At 43.2% G+C, this 27,372-nt stretch overlaps 1 protein-coding gene across 1 annotated transcript in view; it reads left to right on the top strand.

Moving 5' to 3' along the window:
• Positions 1-27,372, top strand: part of CPNE4 (copine 4) — a 323,229-nt gene that overhangs the window by 287,204 nt on the left and 8,653 nt on the right. The window contains exons 8-13 of the mRNA XM_081801971.1: positions 542-628; positions 3,872-3,931; positions 13,824-13,957; positions 22,188-22,242; positions 25,410-25,461; positions 26,567-26,700. Coding sequence (XP_081658097.1) covers positions 542-628; positions 3,872-3,931; positions 13,824-13,957; positions 22,188-22,242; positions 25,410-25,461; positions 26,567-26,700 — 522 coding nt within the window. The remainder of the gene's footprint in view (positions 1-541; positions 629-3,871; positions 3,932-13,823; positions 13,958-22,187; positions 22,243-25,409; positions 25,462-26,566; positions 26,701-27,372) is intronic.

Below are 27,372 nucleotides of genomic sequence, written 5' to 3'. Positions count from 1 at the left end.
GGCTTGCGGCTGGCAATCCTTCCTCTGTGTCCTCACAGGGTGGACAGCGAGCTTGGCCCTGGGGTCTCTTCTTACTAGGACACTAATCCTGAAGGATCAGAACCCCACCCTTACGGCCTCGTTTGTCCTTAATCACGTCCTCAGAGGCCCCACCTTCAAGTACAGCCACACCAGGGGCTGGGACTGCGACGTACCGTTGGAGGGGATCATTGAGAGGCCGCCAGGCACTGTTTTAAATGTATTACATGGATTAATTACTAAAGCTTCACAATAATCCTGAGATAGATACAATTATCACCTCCATTTTACAGAGGAGATATCCAAGGCATAGAGGAATCAAGTAATTTGCTAAGGGTTGCGTGGCTAGAAATTGGTGGGATCAGGATTCAAACCAGGCAATCGGATAGCACTCACCATGCCTCTGAACTGGGTTATGACACAGAGACTGTTTGTCAGCCCTCAGATCCATTTGCTGCAGCACCTGGGGGCTTAGTCTCACTGAATCACTCCCCTTCTTCCTGAGCAGGCTCTCTTGTTGCAGGTGCAGTGGGAGTGCATCAACCCCAAGTACAAAGCCAAGAAGAAGAATTATAAGAACTCAGGCATTGTGATTTTGAATCAGTGCAAGGTATGTATGTAGTCCCTCTCTTTCAAGGAGTGTGAAGCTAGGGCTGTCTGGGAGGAAGAGCTCAGGTTGTATGGTCAGTGAGAGAGAATGTCAAGGAGGTGTGGTGTTTTTTAAAATAAAAATCAGAAAGTCAATGTATTAATGGATGTGCAATGAGAAATGTAAGCATGGGTGGTCTTGGAACTGTGGTGGCCCGATGCCACCATCCCTTCCACAAAGACAGTCATACCCCCAAAGATGGGGAGTCCTGGTCACATGTCAGGCTCTTCTCTGTACAACCAGCATCAGAGGGAGATCCCCCCAAAGGGTAAGCCAACATTTCCAGAGCGCCTATTGTATGCTTGTTACAGTGTTCAGTGCTTTCTGTGTGGTGCTTCCCCCATACTGAATGGTACCATGAACACAAAGCAGTGGAGAAAGATCACAAGGACCTAGAAACTCCTCCCAGAAGGGCTCTAACTTCACAGAAAATCCTACATGCTAACAATCAAATCTCTTAAGTCACATCTGAGAATAACTCTGGCACTGGTTGAGTATTTACTATGTGAGAGTAATGATGATGAATTCTGTTTAACTTGTATCCCAACCCTGAGACTTCAGTTGTCAACTGAGATCATGTAACTAGTCACACACGTGGTAAGTTTAAGAGCTGAGATTTTAACCTATGCCTGTTTGACTCCAACACACAAGACTTAAATGCCATCTAGTTTCTCTCTGTGTTTGTCAGGTTCCTTCTCCCAGATTGGCCTCTCCATGGCTGCCAGGCGCTGCACATCCTCTCATAGCAAGAGCGAGAGGAAAGAAAAGACGGATATGCCCACCTCTTGAACCAATCAGTGGGACTAGGGGATAGTATATTGGGATTGGCCATCTGGGATCATTGTATTAATTGTGTCTTTTATTTTCTACAGTTTTTGATGCTTTAACATCTTGGAGCCTTATGGACCCGCGTAGGGTCTGCGCCTCCCAGGGTTAGCTAAATTTCTGGAGATAGCAAACAACTTGCTTGTGAGCCTACCTTTGATATGTAGACCAACCAATCCAGAGCCAATACCCCCAACCACCTCCTTTATAGAGCTCTCACATATGGAGCCAATATTCCTGTGGTCCTATATGACCCCGGGTCCAGGCTTCAGATAATTAGAGACCATCCTTATAGCCCAGAGCCACAAAAATAATTCAGACTCTCCAATACTAAAACAATTTAACTGCTTACCCTGCCCCACTCATTCCTTACCACAAACACACACACACACACACACACACACACACAATAAAGACTTCCGCCCACACTTTCCTTTCAATCTTTCTGCCTTCTGACTGACCCTGGTGCTTCCCCATGTGGCCCCTGAGTGGTATGACATGCTTCCTATCCTTTGGGGAGTTGTGAGTAATAAACTCTTCTTCTAGGGATGCCTGGGTGGCTCAGTTGGTCAAGGATCTGCCTTCGGCTCAGGACATGATCCCAAGGTCCTGGGATTGAATCTTTCATTGGGCTCCTTGCTCCACAGGGAGCCTGTTTCTCCCTCTGCCTGCTGCTTTCCCTGCTTGTGCTCTCTCTCTCTCTTTCTCTCTCTTTCTCTCTCTGTGACAAATAAATAAAATCTTTAAAAATAAAAGTCCATATTTAAAAAAAAATAAAAATAAACTCTTCTTCCAAAGGCAGATCACTGGTCATCTTACCTTACAAATCAAATCCCAGGCACATTCAAAGCATCCTTGTGCCCAGGGAAGCAGGAAAAAAAAATCTAGATGAACCACTTCAGTGGTTGTCTATCTCCTTTAGGTGGCTGTGTGTAAGTCTGTTTTGATTCTCCATGAATTGATCTTATAGTTTAGTGCTCAGGGGCCATGTTACTTCAACTCATTCCCAAGTTCTTATTTCCTTGATATACAGACAATAGTAGGGTGTCCCAACCATCAAGCAAAGCATTGCATAAGGAAGCCAGAAGCATGGGGCACCTGGGTGGCTCAGTCAGTTAAACATCTGCCTTCGGCTCAGGTCATGATCCTGGGGTCCTGGGATGGAACCCCACATCGGGCTCTCTGCTTCTCCTTCTCCCTATGACCCTCCCTGCCTGCTCGTGCCCTCGCTCTCACTTGCGCACTCTCTCTCTCTCAAATGAATAAATTAAAAAATCTAAAAAAAAAAGGAAGCCAGGAGCAGGCACTGTTCAGGGGGCCAAGTAAACATCAGCCCTGAGAAAAGTCTGCCAAGAGATGTGTGCCACCTGGAGGTGGTACCTAGAGACACCAACATGGGATTTTGTGGGTTGGTCTCTGAGAAGCTGCCCTGAGCATCAGATGGAATCTGAGGATTGAGGGTCAAAATCACAGTTACTCCCTGCCCAGATACAGGGGCCAGTCTGCAAGCTCCACAACTGCAGGGATTGTGTCTGGTTTTCTCATCACTGTATCCCTAGCATCTAGTGCATAGTGGGGGCTCACTAAATCCTTGTTCAATAAATAAATGGATGACTGTCACCCAGAGTCAAGCAGCAGAATCATAAGGAAGCAGAAATGAAGACCAGAGATCGGTAAGGCACACGAGCACACAGGTGATCATGGTTGGGCAGAAGGCAGGGGCCGTACTGACTTCCGGCACAGAGGTCCAAAGGATGGACTACGCAGTCCAGACTGCCGTCATTAGAGTCCCACCTCCACCATCAGCTGGGTAGGTGATCTTAGCCTCAACTGCCTCCTCCACAAAATGGCACAATAATAATGATAGTACCACTTTTATAGGGTGGTTCTAAGAATTAAATGAAATTACGGATATTAAGCCCCTGGCTTAGAGTTAGTGCTCATAAGTGTTAGTCATTGTTCATGGCATGGCAGGAATCTAACGAATGGGAAACTCAGTAAAGGCTTTCTCAGGACATTTCAATCCTGAAGCCACCAACCTAGATTACTTGTGGTATTAAGAATTAAGTCCCAGGACTGGGACTTAGATACGGGGAGCAAAACTGAAGGCAAGTGTAGTCTCTCACCGGAGGCTTCCGTAATCCAAAAGAGGGGTACAGGGCATAGGTAGTTGCAGCCCTCACAGGGCCATCTGAATTGAGCATTGCTTTTTCTTGCCTGTAACATAACAAAATCAGCTGACCCCTCTTTTCCTCACAGATCTCTTTCTGCTCTTTCTTCTAGGTTAGCAGCCTAACCCCAAAGATTAAGCTTCCACTTCATAAGGAAATAGATCATGCTGTTACTAAAATGGTTTCCTCTCCTCCTCCTCCCATGCAGATCCACAAGATGCATTCTTTCTTGGACTACATCATGGGTGGCTGTCAAATCCAGTTTACAGTAAGTTGTTTCCATATTTATTCATATTCAGGGATGGGGAATGGTGTGGGGAATGGTGCTGGGTTGGGAGAATGAGGAGACAAAAGTTTGTTAAAACCCTGGGTCAGCTTTGTTCAGATCTCATTGCTGGAATATTGTATGGTATCATGTTTTTAAAATGACTTCATACTTCTGTTTTCTCCAGTGAGTATGGTTGTCAGGAATTCATATCAGGAAATTCATGCCACTCATCCTCAGGTGGTTTGGGAACCCTCCTAATGCTTCTCATTCTTTCAGTAACTACATGTGGCATGGGGCAGTGGGCATATTGCCAGATCTGATCACCTGGTGAGTTGGATGGCAAGGAAGTAAACCATGCTGGTAAGTCCCACTGAGCCAAGGCAGATGCAGCCCAAACACAAGCACCAATGCCCAATGGTTAGTACCAAGAGGAAGCCATCCAAATGGTTCGTCAGACAATGAAGAGGTGAATTCCAAAATATTGGAGAACTAGTCTTTCAGAGTTGAGAAATAGAGTACTAGACTCAGTGGGTGGATCAGGGATCATCTCCTACATGTAACCTGTGAGCGCATGGGATTTATACACTCCAAATATGTATTTGGGTGGGTAGGCTGGGTCTTTTTAAGATGCCTGGTAGACCAAGCTTATGAGTGCATCTGCCCTGGAATAACTTACTTAATATTCGAAACCCTCCTAGGTTTGGGCAGATGTGACCTCCAGAAAGAGCATCCCCAGATGGCCAGAGATAGATCTGCTAAAACCTATGGGAAAGCCACATGGCAAACAAGAGAAACACCATCTGAACAGCTTTTGTTCCTCATCTTATAGACGTATGCTCATGAAGTTCAGCCCTGTTTAGCTCCCTCAACTGGCTCAGTCATATGAGGAAAGCAAGGCAGATGGTTTAATTGTTTTGTCCAGCTTTAAGCCCAAGAGAGTAGACAGGACCAATGTATTTCTGGGACAGGGATGGTGGTACTCAAAGGACTAAAAGGGGGAGTTCCAAAGGGGTGAGGTAAGGGGTTGTGTGATAGGCTGACCTGTCCTTAACTAGAGGCTTGTCCCCTAATCTCAGATGGGTCTACCTTTGTCCTCCCTAAACTTTGGGCATTGTTCACCTACCCCTGAATGGTTATGAGTTAATTATAGAATTTGGTCATTTCTTTAGAGTCTAAGGCTCTCTGAAGGTGAACCCACCCAGCCCTCCTACGTGCATTGCGTGCCGGCGCACACAGAGAGTAGCAGACATGTCCATCGTGAGTGCGCACACCTAACACTAGCTGTCCTGTGAGCTCGCTGTCATGCTGGATGTACACAAATGGGAGTACAGAAGCCAGCAATGTCATAAAGGAGAGCTACTGGAGACGGTGTCTCACAATCTTAGGCAAAGGAGCCGTTCAGGAAACTTTTTATAGGTTTTCAAGGGAAAGCTCTATTGATTTGGGTCTGTTTTAGAGTCTATAGATTCCATGCTCTCGAACAACTCTTTATTCAACCTTCAGGGGCTTGCTCCGCCCTTGGAGTTATACTGCATAGAACCAGCCCCCGTGAACACCAGAAGTTTAACCCCACAGGGTCCCTAGCTCCACATCCTGGGTCCACAGGGCCTGCCTGACACAGAAGGATGATCCTCCCCTCCTTTGTCACTCCTGCTGATCCTCCCCAGCTGGGAGGCACCACCTTAATGGCTCTCACCACCACCTCCCCAGTTCCAGCTCCTCCTCCCTTACCTTATTGACTTGGTCTCCCTCAGACTTTTTGAATTGTCCTTTTATTAGGCTCTCCTGGATCATCCCTTTTGAAGGGACCATTTGTTTCCTGTCAAGACTCTGACCAGTACACTTTACAAGCAGGGGCTCAGAGAAAGCTTTTACACTTTCCACAGATACCTGGTGCTTCTGACTCAACCTTAAGAATGTCAAAAGTGGAGCATCTTTTCCTTCAGGTACCAGGCTGATGTATATTAGGTACTTTTATCGAATTATAATGGATTGAACCCTAAACCTTAAAGGAGAGGTAAGGTTTAGGAAAAAACAAGAAATGAGATGAATAAATAGTATACTAGGATTTTCCTTTAAAAGCATCCCTACAGGGGCGCCTGGGTGTCTCAGTCAGTTAAGTGTCCAACTCTTGATTTCAACTCAGGTCATGATCTCAGGGTTGTGATCGAGCCCCGCGTCAGGCTCTGCGCTGGGCATGGAGCCTGCTTAAGATTCTCTCTCTCCCTCTCCCTCTGCCCCTCCCTGCCTCCACCTCTCTTAAGAAAAATAAAAGAAGCATCCCTATGAACTTAAATGTTTATGCATCCGTATATTCTAATGATAAATATCGAAACCATATTTGTGTTAATATGCATAAACAGGGTATTTTCAGAGGAGTATTGGAGAAGTGGTTTGGATTAAGAATTTGAAGGGCTTTTAATTTTGAAGTAATGTGGTGGATAAGGGAATGGTCAGAAGAATCTTGAGCAGGACACTGAAGCAATTGGGCACATGCTTTAGGGAACTAAACTGGGAGTGTTGGTAGAAGGCATCAAAGGTGGTGAGGGGGCTCTGGAAGATGAAGCAAGAAGAGATTAACAGTCCTGGTGACAGGTAACAAGAGGCTAAGCTAGCAGGGCAGCAGTAGGAAGGAACACTGTGGCAAGAGAGTCCAATAAGCCTTGGCCCGTAATCCAGTGAGGAGACGGAAGGCAGAGGATAATGAGTAGTCCGGAGGACTCAGATCTTCTGTGCCTGACTGGCAAAGCATGGCGGGCCTATTCATGGCAACATGGAAATCCAGAGGAGCTGCCAACAAGATGATTTGCTTTTGGACCTGATGGAACAACTTTCAGGCCTCCCAGTAGAGATGGCACTTATAAATATGGCCCTAGGTTTCAGGAGAGGGGTAGAAGTTGCACACAAATGGGTCTGGGTGAGATGGCCAGAGAGAAGAATACAGAGAGAAAAGATGTCTCAGGAAATTGTAGAAGATCTCCATTGGGCAGCAAGGCAGAGAGGGGCAACCACCAGGAGAAGAAATGCCAGAGGAAAAGGTCCAGGATGAGGCAGTACTTCAAATGACCAGGAAGAAAATTTTATAAGATCAAGAGCAATAATCCCATATGTGAGAGAGAAATCAGAAGGTGAAGAGTAAAACACTGGGTCACGGGATAAAGAGGCACATATCATCTTTTGAAAGAGCTATTTCAACAGCGTGAGACAGGGAGACCCAGGAGTTAGGGTGTAGACAGAAGGTAAGGAAGTGAACACAGCGGGTATAACTATTCATTCAAGAAGGCTGGCAGTGGAGAGGAAGCAAGAGGGGAAAAAGAGGATAGCAACTTGAGGATTAAAAGAGGGGAGGTTTCAGGCTAGAATCTGACCATAAGCAGAGGAGAAGCCCCAGTGGAGGGAAAGAGATTAAGATGTTAAAAAGAGCCCTAGTCAATGATTCTTTTTTGGTCAGCGGCCCCACTTGAGAATCTGATACACAATCTATATCCTCTCACTGCAAAATGCACACACCTGATTCTGCATGCAGTTTCGGGAGGTCAAGGGCGCCCCTGAGGACGTTCCGTCTCCTCATGGGAATCCTCAAATCATAAGAACTTGAGGGCAATTGTCACGTGGCAGTCTTGGAGGAGGTGGGAGGGGGTGAGCAGACGAGAAACAGACTAGAGAGGGGGAGATGGAGTTCACTGTGTTTGGCACATGGCACAGCAGCCAAAAATAAAATTTGATACTAGAATTTCACACACAAAACACAAAATTATAGACAGCATAGAAGAGACAGACACCATAAGGTATTTGGAAAGAAAATGGTAGAAGAGTTCACTGTTTCCTTTGAAAGTTACTGCTTTTCCAGATGCATAAAAATGTACTTTGTAAAGCAGACTTTTCAGAGACAAGCTGTAAGCAACCTAAATGTCCAACAATAAGATAATGGCTAGATAAATTACAGTACCTCATTTAGGTGGATTATGATAAAGCCATTTTAAATGATAATTATAATGATTGATGATAACATGGGGACATGTTTATGACATAATGTTAAGTGAAAAAAAAAAAAAGAAGGTAAAGCAGAGCTACCCTATGATTACAACCAGGTAAAACATTTATGTCTTAAGACATAAGAGAGAGGAGAGAGAGAGAGAAAATCTAGAAAGGGAAAAGAAAACATGACTTGTTAGGCTAGTGAAATCCTTGAGGAAGAATTGACCTCAGGGGCATCCTCGACCTCTCAAAATTGTGTGCAGAATTAAGTGTGTGCATTTTCTGATAAGAGGATATAAATCTTGTATCAGATTCTCAAGTGGTCCAGGTGACCCCCAAAAAGGTTTTGTGTGGTTTTTTTTTTTCATATTTCAGATGGCCATTTTCATATTGGTAATTTTCTAACATTAAGGATGGTATTGCTTTCCTTTATCTCTGATTTTATAGTCTACAGCTTGGTAATACAATATGATATAATAAGCTAAATGGGGCTCCTCCCAGATTAACCTTCCAGCCTAAAGAAAAGTATCACCTATGACAAATTCTCTCAGGAAATCTTCCCAACCCTAACATGTTCAGGGCATCCTATGTCCACACTGTGTCCCAGTTTAAGTTTTAAATCTTTACATTATATCCCATACTAAACACTGGCGGACTCTGGTGTAGACCTCTGAGAAATGAGAAGGAGCCCTGGGTTGAAGAGGGGAGCGCTTTGCAGTTTGTGGGAAATTAACCAGGCAACCTTGGGGTCTCTCCCATCTAGTTGCTATTTCTTTGCCCCCAGCGGAGTTTTGAGGAAATAGAAAAGTACAAGAGTTTAACCTGTCATTTAAGAAATGGTCCAGACTGAACAGTATCTCCACCTACAAGGCTTATTGTATGGGTCCGAATTGTATACAAATATAAAAAACAAACAAACAGAAAACAAAGAAAACAGCTGCCCCAGCAGATGATAGGACAAAGGTTGACTGCAGGTTGATTACAGAGAGATTAGGCCACTAACCAGAGGTTGGTTCACAGTAGCTTGTCTTAGAAAATATCCGGGAGGTTTCAGATGGCTTGTTTGTCACAGGCAGACAAGTGGATCTGAGGAGTGGGCTCGTTTCACGTAAGAAGCTAAACATGTCCAAAGATAGATGCTTATCGTTGGCTTCCAGCCTTTTCCGGGAAGCAGCTCTGCACCGGGGACTTGGTGGCAGTGGAGGGAGCGTTTCGCATTCATACTCTACAAGGTTTTGCAAAGCTGTTCCACAGCTCTGCTTAATGATGAGTGAGGCCTCCTGGGCAGAAGAGGAGAGCCACGGGCTCCGCCTGTTCCAGGGCTGCCTGCTGAGAAGATTGAAGCACATACCAGAACCACAGGCTTTCGTAAATGCTTCCTATCGGCAAATGCAAACGTGGCCGCCCCGCGAGCTCACCAGCATTCAGGAAGCCAGGCGTCAGTGGCCACCTCCACAAACTGGCATTTTTCTGTCATTTTCTTGCTTTTATTTCTCAATTTAATCCCGTTTTTCACTGCCTCCCTGTTGCTTTTTAAAATAAACCTAACCTTTCGCTCTGTTCTCTTTCCACTAATGCTAACTTAAAGAGCACAGAGAATTCTTGGTAGAAGGCCACCTCCTGAAGATATTTTATCTCCAGCTTCATCAGGGAGACTTGAGAAACCATCACTTGCCAGGAAAAAGATCTTTCAGCTTCATGCCCTTAAGACCATCCATGGCTGTCTAGTCAATGATAAAATATTTTTGTTCTGAGCAGTGGGAACTACAGAAAGGGGTAGGTGGTAAGGATCATTGCTTTATTTCCTTTTTCACCGGGTTACTTTTAAGTTCATACCCTTCCCCAAAGCTCTATCAGAATCTCTGGAGCTAGAATAGCCTCTGTGGTTTTCACAGACACTGGGGCCATCCCCATGGGAAAAGTGGAACTCCACCCCCCACCCCCACCCCACTGCCCCCAGAGGCCTGCCTGCAGAAAAAAAGTAAAATTTCCATCAGGCCTGTTCATATGTCTACACAGCACCACCAAGAGCAGGCAGCCCAACACCGACCTTCTAACGGTGATCTTCAGATGCTTCTACTATCCTCAAGATGTCATCTCTTCCATTTCCAAAGAAATGTGGCCACTCCTTTTCCCTAACTGCCATCCATCAGTCACCAAATCCTCTTCATTTGCTATCCTAAATCTCTTCGGCCACAATCCCCTTCTCACTATCACCTCTGCCCCACACTAGTTTGTTAAGCATAAGGGAATTATTCCAAGCCTGAGGATGAAGAGTTGATAGAAAATGAATTGACCAACAAGGCCAGAATGAGGATGAAGCAAGAGAGGCACCTAGGGTCCAAGATTTAAAAGGAGGCATTCACTCTCAAGATCATGCAAGTGTAGGGTCAGCCGGGAATGAATGCCTTCTTGAATTTGTGCCCTCGTCGTCTCTCTTGCCTTCCCCTAGTCCCAGCCCTATGATATGTTGCTCTATTTCTTTTTTATTTTTTTTTAAAGATTTTATTTATTTATTTGAGAGAGAGAGAATGAGAGACAGAGAGCACGAGAGGGAAGAGGGCAGAGGGAGAAGCAGACCCCCTGCTGAGCAGGGAGCCCGATGCGGGACTCGATCCCGGGACTCCAGGATCATGACCTGAGCCGAAGGCAGTCGCTTAACCAACTGAGCCACCCAGGCGCCCTTGTTGCTCTATTTTAAAATACACTGTTGCCAAAATCTGTGTGTGTTCATCTAGACATTATACACACTTCTCCCCGTAACACAACATATTCATTCAGGTGATACACCCAGGCTTGGATGCTGTCACTTGGTGCCTGCATACTTGGAGGATCATGCCGTGCCTGGGGAGGATAAGAGGAACATTTAGGTTTCTTGAGTTGTCATTTTTTTTTTATGGAGGTTTTCCCTTCTGGCCTTTCTATTACCTGGTTTCATCCTCTGGTTTTATATCAAGACACCAGCATGTTTTTGTCACCATGGAATACCCTTGACACTCAGGTAATCAGCACATGGGACAATTTTCAACTGCAGCATCAAGCACAGGCAGAGGATTGTGGCGATCCATGATGAAGAGCATCTTAAACAGAACTGATGTGAGCCATAGGTACTGGCTATTAATAACAACATCTTGACACCTGCCAGTGATTTGCATTTTAGATAAATTGGAGCAAAATCAAGGTTATCTCCATAACAACATTCTCACATTCTCTAGAATTCTCTAGAGTCCTAAAATGCTTTCTTCAGTAGGAAAGAGGTGGCTTTACATCTGGCCTTCCCAGCACTGTTTGTACCTTATAAAGGCCATGTACACATGTGGGAGGTGCCAATACCCCTTAGTGTGTTCTTATCAGGACCAAAAGGCTGAGAATGGTGACTCTGCATGCTTGAGCTTCATAAACCAGGAGGACCCTAGGTGTATGATTTCTTCAGACACTGTCTCTCAAGCACCTCCTAAGGGTTCTCCTTAGAGAAGTTTTCCAGAAATAATCTGCATGTATTTGGACCTCTGTCTGTTTGAGGCCCCATGGGTGGGTCCTGGAGTGCTTTACATCTCCTTCTTATTCACAAAATACATGGAGGCCCCTGACACATGACCTTTTCATCACAGTCCTTGATTAAAAGGACCTTCACCTATTGTCTTCCTCTTTTTTTCCAGTGGCTTGACTTTTACCTTGTGGCTGGAATCTATCTCAGAAGATGCTGGATTTTACTGGTCCTCTTAGATCACCTCCAGTCATCCTCAGTAACACATTCTCCCTATTACACACACACACACACACACACACACACACACACACACACTTTAACTGCTCTTTTCCTACCTTTTACAACTGTTCTGATTACAAATAGCTGTTCATTCAAAGCCATTCATCTCTCCTAAATTATCTAGTTGCCTCTAGCTAGTCTCCCTACTTCCAGGCTAAATCGCCTCCGTTCTTTCCAGGAATAAACATAGCCATGTGACATCGTGGCATGTTAGCCACAGCCATGTATGTTCTCTTGGGTGTATAATGGCATAACGGAGGAGCAGTCTTCAGAGCCATACAGACTGGGGTTTTAACCCAGCTCCATCCCCAGCAAACTTCATCACCTTTGGACACCAGGATCTTCATCAATAAAAAGGAATAGCAATCTCTGCGCCCCAGAGTTTTTTAATGAAAATGAAATAACACAATACCTGGAAAGCAGATTGTACAGTGTCTGACACAGAGTAGGGTTTTAACAAAGGTTACTCCTCTCTTCGTCCCTTTGTTATCTGGGCTAGGGCATCTCAGGGTTAAGGAAGTACTGTGTGATTTTTCTCCACATGACCTTTCCTTTTGAAACACTGTTAGTACTAGCATCTTATCAGCTGATACTCCCTTTGTTGAAAACATCGGGGTATTCTGAAAATAGATTTTGAATCCTGCTTAAATTTTTTTCAACACAGTCCTGGGGAGGGGTGAGGAAGAAAAGGGGACACAAAATCAGTGATTAAAAAAATAACTTCACGAAAGAAAAAAGAAAGGTTGTAAGTGAACTGTTAGTCTATTGCTTTTTCTCTTCTAGTCACTTGGATTCTATTGCAGCATTACAATATAAGGTATGGGGGCTATTTTTGCCTATCAACCTTACTCTTACAGGCTGATCTTTCAGAAGCAGAAACAAAACACATAGCACCTTTTCTCTGTCCTTCCAGAAGTAATATCCCCCCTAAATAAATCCAATAATAGGACATTCCAATTATGTGTCATAATGGAATTTTGTCAAATAGTATACAAATAACATTTCCCACCCACAAGATCATAAGAGAAAATAAAGCCTTTCTGTCATTAGTAAGCCCGTGAGTGGATTCTGGCAGGCCCTGAAGAAAAGGAGAAGATATAACATGAACATTTCTTTCTTTTCCTACAACTCCTTTTATTTTAATACCCCATCTTTTCTCTACCCCTCGCCACTCCCAAACTGAGCTTTTTTTTTTTTTTTTTTTTTTTGAGAGGTGTTTTCTGGGTTAACTTTTATTTAAATGGTAATCATGTTGGAAATCAGAAGAAATGTTCCTTCCCATTTTTAGCACTCTCCAGGCTTGAGCCTTTAGTTGTTGTTTGTTGTTGTTAAGAGTGTTAAGTGAGTCAACTCTTATTTAGATAATGATGCCAGGGGCCAAAAAAAATTTAAGAAGTTCAAGGATAATATCTACTCAGTGGCAAGACAGAGGTTTCTCTTCTCTACCTCCCAGTCGTGATGCCATAGCACTCAGCCTTCTCTGTTATAGGCAGGACTTCTCACATGAGTGGAAACCAAGAGCTGAATGTCTCACTCGAAGCTGCTGCTTGTAGAAAATTTATTATAACCACTTCAACACAGCTCTGCAACTCACCACACACGAAAATATGACTATGGCTTTTGGAGATAGACCACATCTTTTTTTTTTAAGATTTTATTTATTTATTTGACAGAGAGAGCACAAGTAGGCAGAGCAGCAGGCAGAGGGAGAGGGAGAAGCAGGCTCTCTGCTGATCAGGGAGCCCCACATGGGGCATAGACCACATCTTTAGCACAGAATTTAGTTTTTAAGGGATTTTACCTCTGCCTCTGAGATGGAATTGTCCTGCCTGGAGAGCAGAGAAGTCTTTTCTTAGTGAATTAGGAACTGGGGAGCAGATATTCCACCCGTTGCTTGGTGATGTGGATCAGCAGTGGCTGGCCCTTCCGACGGACATGTCCATCTCAAGTTCTGTTTCGGCACTGGGGGAGAGGACAATTGAAGACTATGGAAATGGCCTCAACCACATTAATAACTTTCCTTTTGGGCAGGGTATGTGATGTGCTGCTTTTTTCCATCTCGAGCCATGTCTTTTGTGTGGCTGATCACAGTTCCTATGAGATGCATTCACTTTAATCTACCCATTCTCCTATTTTCTCTTCTAGGTAGCTATAGATTTCACAGCCTCAAACGGGGACCCCAGGAACAGCTGTTCCCTGCACTACATCCACCCTTACCAACCCAACGAGTACCTGAAAGCCTTGGTGGCTGTGGGGGAGATCTGCCAAGACTATGACAGGTACAGGACTTCCCGTTGGCTCAGGCCTTCTCTCTCTGTGGATTCTGATGGTCCCTAACTGATCCTTGGCAGAAAAATGGAAATTAAGTCCAGCAGCTACCCATACTGAGGCTCATGAAGGAACAGGATAAAAGCTTGCCAAAAACATTTTATCCTCTCCACACCTAGAGAAACTGAGTTCAAACACACACACACACACACACACACACACAAACACACACACGCACACAAAATCCTTTCTCGGCTTTCTCTTCATATTTGTCTTACATTTTGTGAAGTTTCAGAACGTGTCTTGCTACTCAAAGTTTGGTCCGGGGACTAGCAGATAGCACCACCCAGGAACTTAGAATCTTGAGCCCCTCTCCAGACCTATTGACTTAAAATCTGCATGTTAACAAGATTCCCAGATGATTTGTGTCCACTTTGGAGTTTGAGAAGCACCAGTTTATTGGACCTTATTGCATCTAATCTTCACATTCCACCTTATGGAGTAGGCACTATTTAACAGGAGAGGAAAACTGTGCAGGGAGGTTAAGCAATCTGTGCACTCACTCAGCCCAAGGCAGGATTTGAATGCAGATCTAATTCATTCCACCGCTAAAGCTCATAATCATGGTGTTTCACTGACTTCAGAGCTATTGGTAACATTAGCAGAGGGTGTGAGTCTGCTCATGTGCATGTGTGTGTGCCCGTGGAAGTGTGTGTGTGTGTGTGTTTGTGTGTGTTTGTATGTGTGTATATAGAAAACATGATTTGGGGATCAGATCAATATTACATTTATTTTTTCTTGATGGTAGATATTGACCTTTCCCACCAAGAGAATTGTGATTTATGTAAATTACATTAAACTGAATTTATTTTGTCTTTTCAGTATTTCCAGGTTGAGGTGAAGTTGTTCACATGTTCAAGAAGGTTCTTTGAGGTAGAACCGAAGTAAATATAAATATGGGTAAATCTCAGTTGAGTCCTTAGTGTGATTATAAAACAAGGCTAGTTAGTAATAAGAAGCAACAAACTAACTAATCCTTTAAATCAGGAAAATAAAGTGATTCTGTCCCCCAGTTTCAGAGAAATTGTATAGGAGAGCATGATTTCTGTTCTTCTTAGTCTCATAATTAGTGGTAGTTACATTAAAAATCGGTTGCCCCAAGCACTATAGGGAATGAGACAATCTAGTGACCACAATGTGCAGAGAAACCAACAGGACAGGTGATAAGAAGGGTGTCATCAGCATCCTTCCTGCTGGTGATTTTCTGGATTCAGCTTGGTCATTGCAAGTAACTCAACAGGTTATAAGGGCAGCTGGGGACTGAATGAACAGGTCCAGTAAAATCAAACAACTTTAAACACTCTTTAAACACTCAGGCCCTTGCTGACACTTGCCCTCTTGTACATTTAGAACAGAGGGCAATAGCATTTTAAATTACCTTGTTGAAGTGATACTTCTTACACTTAACCTTGAGATATTGACTACGAAGACAACTTGAATTTCAGCTCTGATTTCTTTTGGCCCAAATACACGGAGTATTCCTAGAGAGGGTATATATCATATGGAGAGTTCCACCAAGGAAAGAAAACACTGACAAATTGCATCCCCACTGCCGGAAACTTCTTCAGCCATCCCCAGGACACCAAAACAGTCATCTCTCCTTTCTAATATGCACACGAATGTTTTGTTGTACTGGTGTATACATAAGAGGCAAGAAAGAAGGGGGAGGTGGATATCTACAGGATTCTTAATAACTTTTAAATCTTGACATGCTCATCGAAGAAATAAAGTAGTTAAAGCACTCAGTACAATATAATAAATAGATGCTTAACAATAATGTTGACTCTCTTTAGGGGACAAGGCAGTGTTCTAATGCATTCCAATGAGAAGATTGGTGGGTTGACCAGAAACTAAGCTGCCAATGCCCGGAGCCTTGGCTGTGGTTCTGCAGCAGATTTATGGGATGATCTGGAACAAGCTGCTGAACCTCCTCTGTTTTCTGGTGACCTCACACGCAAGATGCAGATACTACAATTCCAGTGACCCATACATCTTTTAGAGCTATTATCCCCTTAAAACATAAAAGCCAGGCAAAGGCAAAACCCAGAGTGTTTTGTACTCATGCGAAAATACAGATTCAATGTAAAACTAAGATCTGATACCTTAGGAGTTACATGAAGAATTATTGTAAATGATTCTTTTAAAAATTTTAATAGGATAATCCCGAAGTTATCACCCCAACTGTCCAGGAAAATCAGGCTTCTTGCAGCCCAGTGGAGCTTTATGTATACGTATACGTATATGCAAAAAGAAGGCAGCTCCGCATGAAAAGGGCAAATACCTAAGGGGGAAAAGGCCTGAAAAGCCCAGGCGCTCTTTTGAAAGACTCCCTGGAAGAATGTGTAATGCAAGCTGCTCACTTGAGAACTGACAAGCTTCCGCAGTTTCTCCTCTGCGTGGGTGGATAGACAATAGACAGGCAGAGTCAGGAAATTTCAAGTTGGGGCTTTGGAATTAATTTATTCTCACATCAAAGTCACTGAGGTTGATGTTCAAAAGAAACACTTGAATAAAAACTGACAGAAGGCGACGTACCCCCTCCTGCAGCGACAGAGAGGTTTTTAATCCCCATGAGCCTTAGAAATTGCTCCCAGCCTCTGACAGCCCGGGGTTTTTCTTTCTGCCTTGTATAGTCATTGCTGAGGGGTCAGTACGAGGTGATCAGCGAAGCAGAACAGCTTGAGAGATGCATAAAGCCCTTCTCAGGGTGGCCTTGAAGGGGAAGCTTTTCCACAAATATCTAGGTCTAAGCCCAGAAGACAGTCCTGCGAGCCCGCTCTGTCTCCCTGTTTCTGTGCCTTGGAGAGAGAGAACACTGCCCATACTCTCCCCTCGGACTCCCCAAGCATGCACACATGTATGTGTGCTCACGCACGCACACACACACACACACAAGCTCATATATTCCCTGTTGGTTGTAGCACTTGCCCAGCTCCTGTGAACATCCTGCTCAGGCTGCTCAAGACCAAGGTGACATCCATTCCTTGGGCCCAGCAGAGATGTGGGTCTCTGACCACCTGCCGTGTCCTCCAACAAAAGGCTGGTCTCTCTGCTATCAAGAGAGTATAGATACTGAATCTATTGCTTGGAAGCATAGACTGCCATTTCATGGATGTGGCCACCCCACATCTGAGGCAGGAGACCTCCTGCATGGTGTGCTAGGAGGCAAAGTTAGGGCTGATGCCCCATCTGATAGGTATTGGGGTTAGAATCAGAAGATAGGTTTGTATCACAGTGCCATTCCTTCCACTCTACAAACACCAGTCGGTGGCTCTCAGCCTTGGCTGCGCACTGGAATCATTCAGGAAGTCTTAAAATACGCTGATGCCCGGGCCCAACCCCAGAGCCTGATTTAGTCTGGTATACATCCTGAGGAATCAGGATTTTTCATGGGCATTTTCCTAATGGGCATCCCAAGTTGAGATCCAGAGTTAAATCAGTTAGATGGGTCAGATGCAGCCACGCAGCACCGGATGGCTGCCGGGCGCCTCACATGGTGCCGTAAAGACAGAGACAAACTAAGAGAGTGTAATTTCCCCCCAGCTGCTTCACAGTCTCAGGGAGAAAAAGCCATGTAAATAAACCACAGCCCGGCATAGTCAGGGCAGCTTGCCCTGTGTAAGGACAGGGACTGCATCAAGAGAAGGAGTAACTTTCCTACGTGAGTTTCCAAGGTAGTCAAGGAGGGCCTTCCGGGGGTGGCAAATTCTGGGATGTTCAGAATTCTGCTAATTCTGTCCTTTGTTGTTACTAGAACATGGATGGACTTATCGTTGTTATTCTGAGTCTTTAGACCACACCAGTTTCCTACAAAGGGCAGAGTCAACAGGGGTGATGGAAAGAGCATGGGGTCCTAGTGACAGGTAGACCCTGGGTTCAGACCCCAGCTCTGCTGCCTCTGTTCTGAGGTTTCATTCCATTCCATGGGCCCTGATGTCCTTGATTTCAAATGGAAGATTTATCAAACTTTTCTTGCAGAGCAGTTGTAAGGATTAGATATAAAGTGGCTAGCTAGCACATGTTCTGCCTGTGATACTCAGTAAATGATAGAGGCTATTATCCTCGATACTCTTAATTAGCTTTAAAAATAAACTGAACACAAAAGGAAAAAGGGATTACAGTGTCAGATCTAAAGGACATTTTGGACCGATAACCTTTAATTTTTAGTTTGGGCATATACCCCTAATAAGAATTTTATAAAAATGTGTAATCTCACACATTTTTACATTGAAATCTAATGTTTTCCATCATGAGTTTAAACAATGACAAAGACCGAAAATCCTGGTGTATTGTAAATATGGACATTTAGAAATAAAACTCTTACATAACTCTTGTGAATACATTTAGTAGGATCTAAATGCCATAGCTCTGTGATACTCACCATCACCCATTTAAAAAATGCATGAACAAGTTCTTTAGCCGGAGTTGAGAATTTATTTATTTCTTCTTTTTCATGAAACTGTATTTCCAGTCCCCTCCCCCAAAGAATTTCATCGTAATGTTTCTTTAAGATTTTGGTTCAAAACCCTTTTATTGATTTCTACAATAAAAATATGAATATAAATTTTAAAATTTCTAATTTCTAAAATTTTCTGTGTTGAAAAGACTCAAAATATTTTTTAAAATCTTCTGTTTGAGTCTTTATTATAATCATCATTAATGCATAATTGATCAAAAGAACATAAATATAATTATTGCCTATAAAAAATAAAACCTTTTAATGAAACAAAATAGTGGGGTTTTTTTCCCAAGTAGTTTACATATCTGTAGATGAATGAATGGTACTAGAATAGAAGAGTCTAGCATCAATTCTAATCCAATTTTTTGTTTTTATCAATATAAATACTGAGAAAACTTGTTCTTATAAATAAGTATATGGTAATGAAAAGAGTTTGACTAGCAGTATTACTTACTTCTTTCTGTTCGAGGTTATATATCAAAAAAAATCACATAATGGTTTATCACCAAAATGTATTTTTAATGATCTACCAGCTGATATCAGCACTTCCTACAATTTTTAAAAGCAAAAATTAGCAACTACCTGACTTGCAAAAGGATTTGTTTCCTAGGTCCCTTGTTTTCTACCGCAGAGTTTTTGCACTCTGGAACAACGCACCATTGTGGTTAAGATTCAGAGTGGGTAAGGAGAAGGATAATTGTGAAAGGGAAGGTGTGAATGGAGAGCAGGTCTTTCTATCACAGGTGTTCCCTGAAGATCAATTTCAACAGAGAATACATATGAAAGTAGAGAAACTGAATAATGATTTCCTTTAAAAAAAAAAAAAAAAAAAAAAAACCATGCTCTCTTACCCCAGAAGGGCTTTGCATTTCCATGTACCCCAGTGTTAAGACCACTGTCTTAAAGAACAGTCTTAATTAAATGTCTAGGTGTTCCGAAATGCTGTTTTGCTCTGAGTCAGTCAGCCTCTATTTCCTTATGGATGAGGTAATTTGTCTTTATTTTTATTACTCTCTTTCTTCATCCCAAAGTCTTCCTTAACAGGAGGGTAAAAATGGTGTTTGAAAATGAATCTTCCATCTGGACATCATTGGACCAAGATCATTCCCTAACAAGTTCAGGAACGCATGCTCATTACCACTGAAGACTATGGGCTCTTTTATTGTATTTATACTGTTTTATTCCAATGGTACGAATAAAAGATTGCCTTTAGCAATGTGGTAATATTGAATTTTCCAAGTTGGCAAGTTCCACCGATCATTTTCCCAGTGGTTGCAGAGTGGCCCCTTTTCTCGGTGCTGAGTGGATTCAATCTCAAGTTCTTTGATGCGCTGGCGTACCGTGCTTGTGTGCTCAACCTGCCTTCTCTTGCCTCTTGCATAAGACTCCTCTCTGCCTAGTTTTATTTTTAGTCAGGAAGCATGGACGTTTCAATCTATTGTGCTTAGGCTTGAAAATTTTCCTTTGGTATGTTTGTTAGTTAGAGACTTTGTGGTGGCTAACTTCAGAGAGTTGATGTCCTCCTGGGTCATTAATTATTCCTCTTGTAGGTGAGGCATTTCCCCTACCTCCCTGCTCTTGAAATTCAATTACATAACAGTGCATCATGCTCAGCAAACTTCACATCCCCCAGGGTAGCTTAGAAGGTATTACATATCATTAAGGCTGGAACATTGGTTTGGTGATTAGAAATGGATGGAATATTAGATCTCACCCTTTCTAAACTCATCAAAAGGTATGGAGCCTCCTAGGTTTCTGTTTTGACTTCTGAGCCATCTCCAGGTTGGAAGAACCAGAACCCATTCTCTACCCTGGAAAATTTTCTTCCAGACTTACCCCGAAAGCACCTGTGAACTCTCTCTCACAGATTCCTTTTCATACCTGCTCACCCTTGTCTTGGTTAAGGAGGAATTACTGAGGCAGTGTTAGTCAGTATTTCCAAGGACCAGAAGTATTTTTTTCTCAGAGCTGTGGCTAATCCTTCATAAGACGTTGTGTTTTTCTATTTACCAATATTAATACCTTTTCTACTACATGCCAGATGCAATGCACCACAAAGCCTGTATCTACACAATAGTAAGGAAAAGGGAGAGCTGGTGGTTTTCTAGAGAATTTGACTAATTCCAAAAATGCTGGCTTCCTTGTATCTCCCAACCCCTACCCCAAATTTGCTCAACTTGGCTGCATTTTGGTGAAGTGTTATCAAAGCCATCATTGGCTACTAATGACCTCTACATCTGTCGGGTGGTGATGGCTTTGGTACTTTAGTACTTTGATTTCTCTGTCAGCCTTGGGAGGTCCCCTTTGGTTGACAGAGCCATTCAGGGACAGTGAGCCCTAATCTGAATTTCCTTTTTTCCTTGACTAACTCTGCAAAGAACTGTGAAATGTAGGAATTGTTCCAAGAACAAATCTCAGTTGTATTTTTAATGGGAGAGAACGTAAAAGGTAGATGGCATGAGAAGGATGTGCCTTTGCCAAGAGCAATATTCCAGAGCCCCACTGCAACAGTTTTCCTAAAGAGAGTCTTACTTGTCTGGTCAGGGGGCCCCATTACCGGAAGTTCCAGAAGGAAATTACATTTAATGCCAAATAAAATCATTGAATTATAATGGGACAACAGAAAAGGCATGGGCTTTAGAATCACACAGTCCTCCCAGGTAAATACCTTCGGCCATTTTCTTAGCCTTTCTGAGACTTAGTTTATTCATCTATAAGCAGGAATAATAAGTAGGTGGAACTTCAAGGGTTGTGTGAGAATTAAATAAAAATGTACATTGCCTAGCATCATGCCCGGCACATTGTATGTGCCAATTAAAGTTAATTCTTCTCCCCATCATCTCACCTATAGTACAGTAAAGTTGGAGTTAATATAACATATGTAAATGAATAAATTAAGAGAGAAATTTCAATATGCATAAGAGAAACCAAGCCATGATTCAATTCATGAGTTGTCTAGTCATTAAATATTTATTGTGCACATACTCTATGGCAAGTATGCTGAAGGAGAGGGTCAAGGGGCAGTTTGGGACAGAGGCAGTGGAGATGTAAAGATATTAATACCAAAAAAAAAACAGCATCTCTTTGCATTCAGGAGATAAGAAAAGACATGTAAACAGTTTATGTTGTTTGTATGAGTTAAAGTAATGGACGCAATGAGTCCTGTAGATGGAATCAAGTTCTGACAGTTAGCCAGCCTTCCAAGCTTCCCATTGATTTTTAATATCTCTTTGGATTTAGACTCATCTGGATTTGAATCCTGGCTCTAACTAGCAGCCTGATCTTGGATAAGTCACTTTACCTCCCAAGATATTTCCCCACCTGGGAAATGGGAATAATGGTCCCTCCCTACAAAGATTTTAAAAGATAATATATATGAAAAACCCTAATAGTCAACCATTGGAGTTACATAATTCATAACCACTTTTCAAAGACAGAAAACTGGGGTAGGGGAGGTGAGGCAATCCTGGGCCATTTTATTCCTTAGTATCAAATCTAGCAAAAAGTTATGGGAAGAAATTGCAGACTAATGACTATAAAGAACTTTGTGGATTCCTTCTTGATTTTAATTACCCATGCTACTGCTATCCCCTGTTACCACAGATAATCAAGAAGCATGAGTCAGCATTTGACATAGTAACATGTCCTAGTGAGGTAATGCAGGTTCATGTTTTTCTTCCTCATTAGATGAACAATTGAAGCAACTTCTTTTTTTTTTCCAGTGACAAAATGTTCCCAGCCTTTGGGTTTGGTGCCAGGATACCCCCAGAGTACACGGTGAGTGAGTAGAAAACCTTTGCTGTAGCCAAAGAATGACTTGGGTTTCCCTCATAGGAGTTCACTCTTTTGGCCCTTGATAAAATTATGTAAGCAGAGCCCCAAAACTCAGAAATGGTCTTCAGAACCAGTGGGATTAGCTCACTGGAGCCTATCTTTTGATGAAATTCAATCTCCTGTATTCTGGATGGGTCTTCTCAGAGGTCCAAATGAAGGGTCCCATTGTTGAGCTTCTTAATAGATACGGTCAGAGACTGAGAAAACACTCAGGAAGTTGATCTCCACTGGCTCAGAACCTATCTATCCAGGTCTCCCCCAGAGAAAGGTCCTACTGACAATGCCAACGGTGAAAGTTCATGACAGGGATATCTACAGACTCCCTCATTCCAAGTCTCTGAGCCCCAGGCCTATGTGGGGGAGAGACACAGTGAAGTCCTGAAGGAGAATCACTCTGGCTTCGAGTATTGGGAAACTGAAAGGTTTCTGTGAAAACACTGGAGTCCTATTTGATACTGATTTCTCATGAACAAGGAAGGCAAAGATTGTGAAGAGAGATTTGCACTGCAGTGGAGCTGAGGCATTGTGCTGTGGTATACCAGATGCTTCTGTGGGACACTCTCCACAGAGAACTCTGCTCCCACTGGTAGAAGGGCCTTGGAGAGACAGCAAGGTCCCTACCCCAGCCTCACCAATTCCTCTGAGGTACAAGCTAAGTAGAAGCAATACTGCTCAGTCATCAGTTTTTCTTTTACTGATTGAGTCACAGAGCAGGAGAAAAATGCTGACGTTTGCTCCCACACCAGAGCTGTCAGACCAAGGGCTTTCCCCTCCTGTGAAAAAAGGGAATCCATATCCCTGTTACTGCTGGAGTGAGCAGTGGATAGAGTGGCATGTCTCTCTGACCTGTCCTTTTTCTTGTTTGCCTTATATCCCACACTGCCTTCTCTGCCAGGCATGGCTACAGAATTTTAGAAGCATTTGTTGGAAATTGAGCACATAGGGAGGAAGAACATAGAACAGGAGCTGCTGACTGGTGGCCTGTAGACATTATTCAGGCCACAAGTGTATTATATCTGACACACATTTTTTTTAAGAATTATACAATTTCATATACAATGTCACACTTCTTGCTTCTCCAGAAAAACTAAAAAACCTGGCAACACTACGATTAAAAGATTACACATGCAAGAATTAGCCAGAACTGAGGAGATGCAGTCCCCTTTAGATGGGGTATCAATTCCAGAATATGGGCAAATGGGTGCCAACCTTCTTCCCAGAGCTGCTGAGCTTTGAGAATGAAATGCACCTCAAAAACCACCAGTCCATGGGGTGCCTGGATGGGTCGGTCAGTCAGTTAAGCATCTACCTCTTGATTTCAGCTTGGGTCATGATGTCAGAGTCATGAGATCGAGCCCTGTGTAGGGCTCCGCACTCAGCAGGGAGTCTGTTTGAGATTCTCTCTCTCCTTCTCCCTCTGCCCCCACCTTCCCCATCTCTCTCTCTCTCTCAAATAAATAAATAAATCTTTAAAAAAAACAAAAGCATAAAAACAGCCCAACTACCCAAAGATGGGTATTTTTTCAGGCCTTCCTTATCTCCTCTGTGACATCTGCCTGGCCCCCCTCCTGGAGTAACTCATCCTTCTTGCTGTTTTCTGAAGTCCTCATGCTGACCTGATCCCTTGGCTCCATGCTGCCTGTCAGCTAACTTATTCTTCCTGCTGTCTTAACAGGCATCCCTCCCATATCCTCATTGCTGTTCTTGAAAAGTCATGCAAATGCCCCTTTTCCATGCATAATTTCCCCTCTGCCCTGACAGGCACTGATGGTCTCAGCCTGTCGGATGCCCCCAGAGAGTTTATCACAATTGACTTCTTTAGGATAAGATCTCAGAGTTTGCCTTGAAACTGAGCCACAAGCACCTCTGTCTTAGTTTGCACTCTCTCGGAAATAGACCTTGAGACAAGGATTTGGATGCAAGTTATTTATTTGAGGGTGGAGGAAACCTCAACAGAGGGTGGGGACATGGGGAAGTCAACATAGGGTATGCTAACAAGCCAGTTACCACTGTAGGCAGCTGGAACTTAATTCTGCTGGGGGCCCCAGGGAGATAGTGTAGAGCATGCACAGACCCCAAGAGATAAGACAGCTGGGGTATTGATACACCATATCCTGTCATCCAGTGAGTGATTAAGGGCTGCTCCCTAGGTACATGAGTTTCCCAACACTTACAGCTAGTCAGGCAAAGCAGGCTCTGGAGGCCTGAGAAAGACTTAAGACTCAATAAAGCAAGTAAGATGGTTGGAAGTCAGCTGACTTGCCTGGAAGTGCTCAGGGCAAGGAAATGTGGGGTAGGGCACCAACACTAAGAAAAGAGGGGTCTTTTAACACAATGACCTATCTTCTAGCCCCCAAAAGAGTCAGTGCTTGGAAATAGCCTTTGAAATGGAAGTCTCTGTATAATTCCAGATGATCCAATAAAAATGTCCAGATGTCAGAACATCCCTCTTGTTTTATCAGGTTTTAGAAAGAAAAAAAGTAAACAATATCCTTTTTGACCTTATGCATAGGTCCTGCCAGGTAGAGGAAATTGTGTTGGAAGAGTAAAAGTTGTATTACTTTATTACTTTTCCAAGAGTAGAGTCTATTTTAACCTGTGTATATGTGAAAATCCTTCTGCCCTGTATTTCTGCATATCATGTTAGAATGATTCTTAAATGTCAACAGCTTAGCTGGAGCCTTCATAACCGTCACCATGTTGGGCAGACAGCTTGCGTTATTGAGCTATCATTGTTTTTATCACTGGGTCCAAATAGAGCTCAGCCAAATCTAAGCCTCCAGGCTGTGGCCAGTTCTATCTGGAAGCTATGTGGAGTTACATTTTTCAGAAATCTTTTCTTCGATTTCTTTTTTATTTGCCTTATTCTCCTCTCCTGCCAGCATTTATCCGATTCTAGAAAGTCTTCCTGTCACCTCAACTCCACAGGGAGCTTAGAATTCACCCTCCATGTCAGATTGATTGTGTAAAGTCTTAAAATGGTTCCTGCTGCTTAACACATGATGAATATAATGGGCATTTGTTTGCAAACTCTAAACTCCAGTGCCTCCTTACTGGATTAAAGTTATAATTCTCTTTTCTTCCTTTTTTAAATTTTAATTGGTGTCTAGGTCTCTCACGACTTTGCAATCAACTTTAATGAAGACAACCCGGAATGTGCAGGTAAATCACACATAAAAGCAAGCTGAGGTCTCACAGCCCTTTCGTGGGTACCTTTCCCATTTTAGTCTCTCTGCTCCGAGGCAGCATCTCAGTTAGCCACAGTCATCTGTCCACAGCAGAGAAGTAGGCCTTCTGGATCCAAATAAACCATGCTACTCCAAAGGCAATGGAGAGCCATAATAACAGAGCGGAAAAATAGCTATAAGAGACAGAATGCAGAAGAGATCTTGAGCTTACAGCAAGAGTATTGATACCAATTCTGGATTTCTCTGGCCAAAAAAAACGTGGGGAAGAAATATACCCAATGGGCAGTGATTAGCTACCCCTCTTTCTGCTTTCTAAATTTTCATTATGTATTTATTTATCACAACTTCCTCTCTGTGAAGGAATAAGGAAGGGGGAGACGTGGAAAGCATTTGACACTTTCTGCATGCTAGCAAAGGATATGACTTCAAACAAGTAGCTTTATGCTTTTGTGCCAGAAAGAGCCTTCTTAAAGGCTTTGGTCGGTGTTGCATTATTTCCAGCTAGAAATTCCTCGACCTATTCCATCAAATAATGATGATGAAGCGATGTGCACATGACTCCTACAGGTGTCCCAGGGAGGTATATACTAGAGGAGACTTAGCAGGTGGTGTGAAAACTAGAGAAGCATTAAAGCTGACTTGCCTAGTGGCTGAGAGCACAGCCCTTAGATAGAGCCAGACAAGACCTGGGCGTGAATCTTGAGACTACAGCTCACTTGCTGTGTGACCTGACGCAGATCATTTAACCTCTCTGTGCCTCAGTTTCTTCACCTATAAAAGGGTATAACATCTATTTCGTTATGCTATGAGGATCTAATGAAATCATATGTGTAAAGTGGGACATTAGGGAAAAGTTTGTGTAAATGGTTGCTTTTGACTTGAGCTTTTAAAGAGAATGATTTCAGTGGGAGTGTAGGCAACACCAGGGATGTGGTATTTTCTTTTTTACCTTAAGGATATAAATGTGATGTTGATAAGGACTATTGGGGGCAACTAAATGCTTTATTTCTGTGTGTGTTTGATTACACCTGTATTTGAGGGGACTACTGAACTACTGATCTTTGCCAATTTCACCTTAGGAATTCAAGGAGTTGTGGAGGCCTATCAGAGCTGTCTTCCTAAGCTCCAGCTTTACGGTCCTACCAACATCGCCCCCATCATTCAGAAGGTCGCCAAGTCAGCATCAGAGGAGACTAACACCAAGGAGGCATCGGTAAGGAGAGGCTGGTCCTCCTGCTAATGGGCGTTTACCTGGATATTGGCCTTAGCACCCATCCCACTCTGACAATAAATCCAAACATTTCTACCTGTGTGAGTTTGGACAAATGCCTTAACCTTCCCCTATCCTCAGTCTCCTCAACTGAAAAATGGAGATAATCATACCCAACTCTGCTGGGTTATTGTGAGGCTTAGCAAGGCCACATCTCAAATTCTGCAACATTACCTGAACGCAGGAGACACTCAACAATGGAAGCTATTATAGTCACCAGAGTATGGGTCCTACCCACCTCATGTTCTTGGGGAAGAAAAAACTATCCAAAAGTAAGCTTCCTTTCCAATGTACCCATACTACAGATGAAAGCAAAGCAAAACAGAAGTAAAACAATGGATGAATCTGTCCCCTGGTGGTCAAATGCGACAACACAAAACATCATGGCAAAGATTTGTTTCACATTCTGTTCGTGGTTTTCTTTTTTTTTTTTTTTAAAGATTTTATTTATTCATTTGAGACACAGAGATACAGAGAGAGAGAGCATGAGCAGGGAGAGAGGCAGAGGAAGAAGGAGAAGCAGGCTCCCTGCTGAGCCAGGAGCCCGATGTGGGGCTCGATCCCAGGACCCTGGAATCATGACCTGAGCTGAAGGCAGATGCTTAACCATCTGAG

Source organism: Leptonychotes weddellii, chromosome 1, assembly GCF_054177405.1.
Source record: "Leptonychotes weddellii isolate Sample4059 chromosome 1, ASM5417740v2, whole genome shotgun sequence".
Classification (NCBI taxonomy): domain Eukaryota; kingdom Metazoa; phylum Chordata; class Mammalia; order Carnivora; family Phocidae; genus Leptonychotes; species Leptonychotes weddellii.
This window is presented reverse-complemented; position numbering and strand designations above follow the sequence as displayed.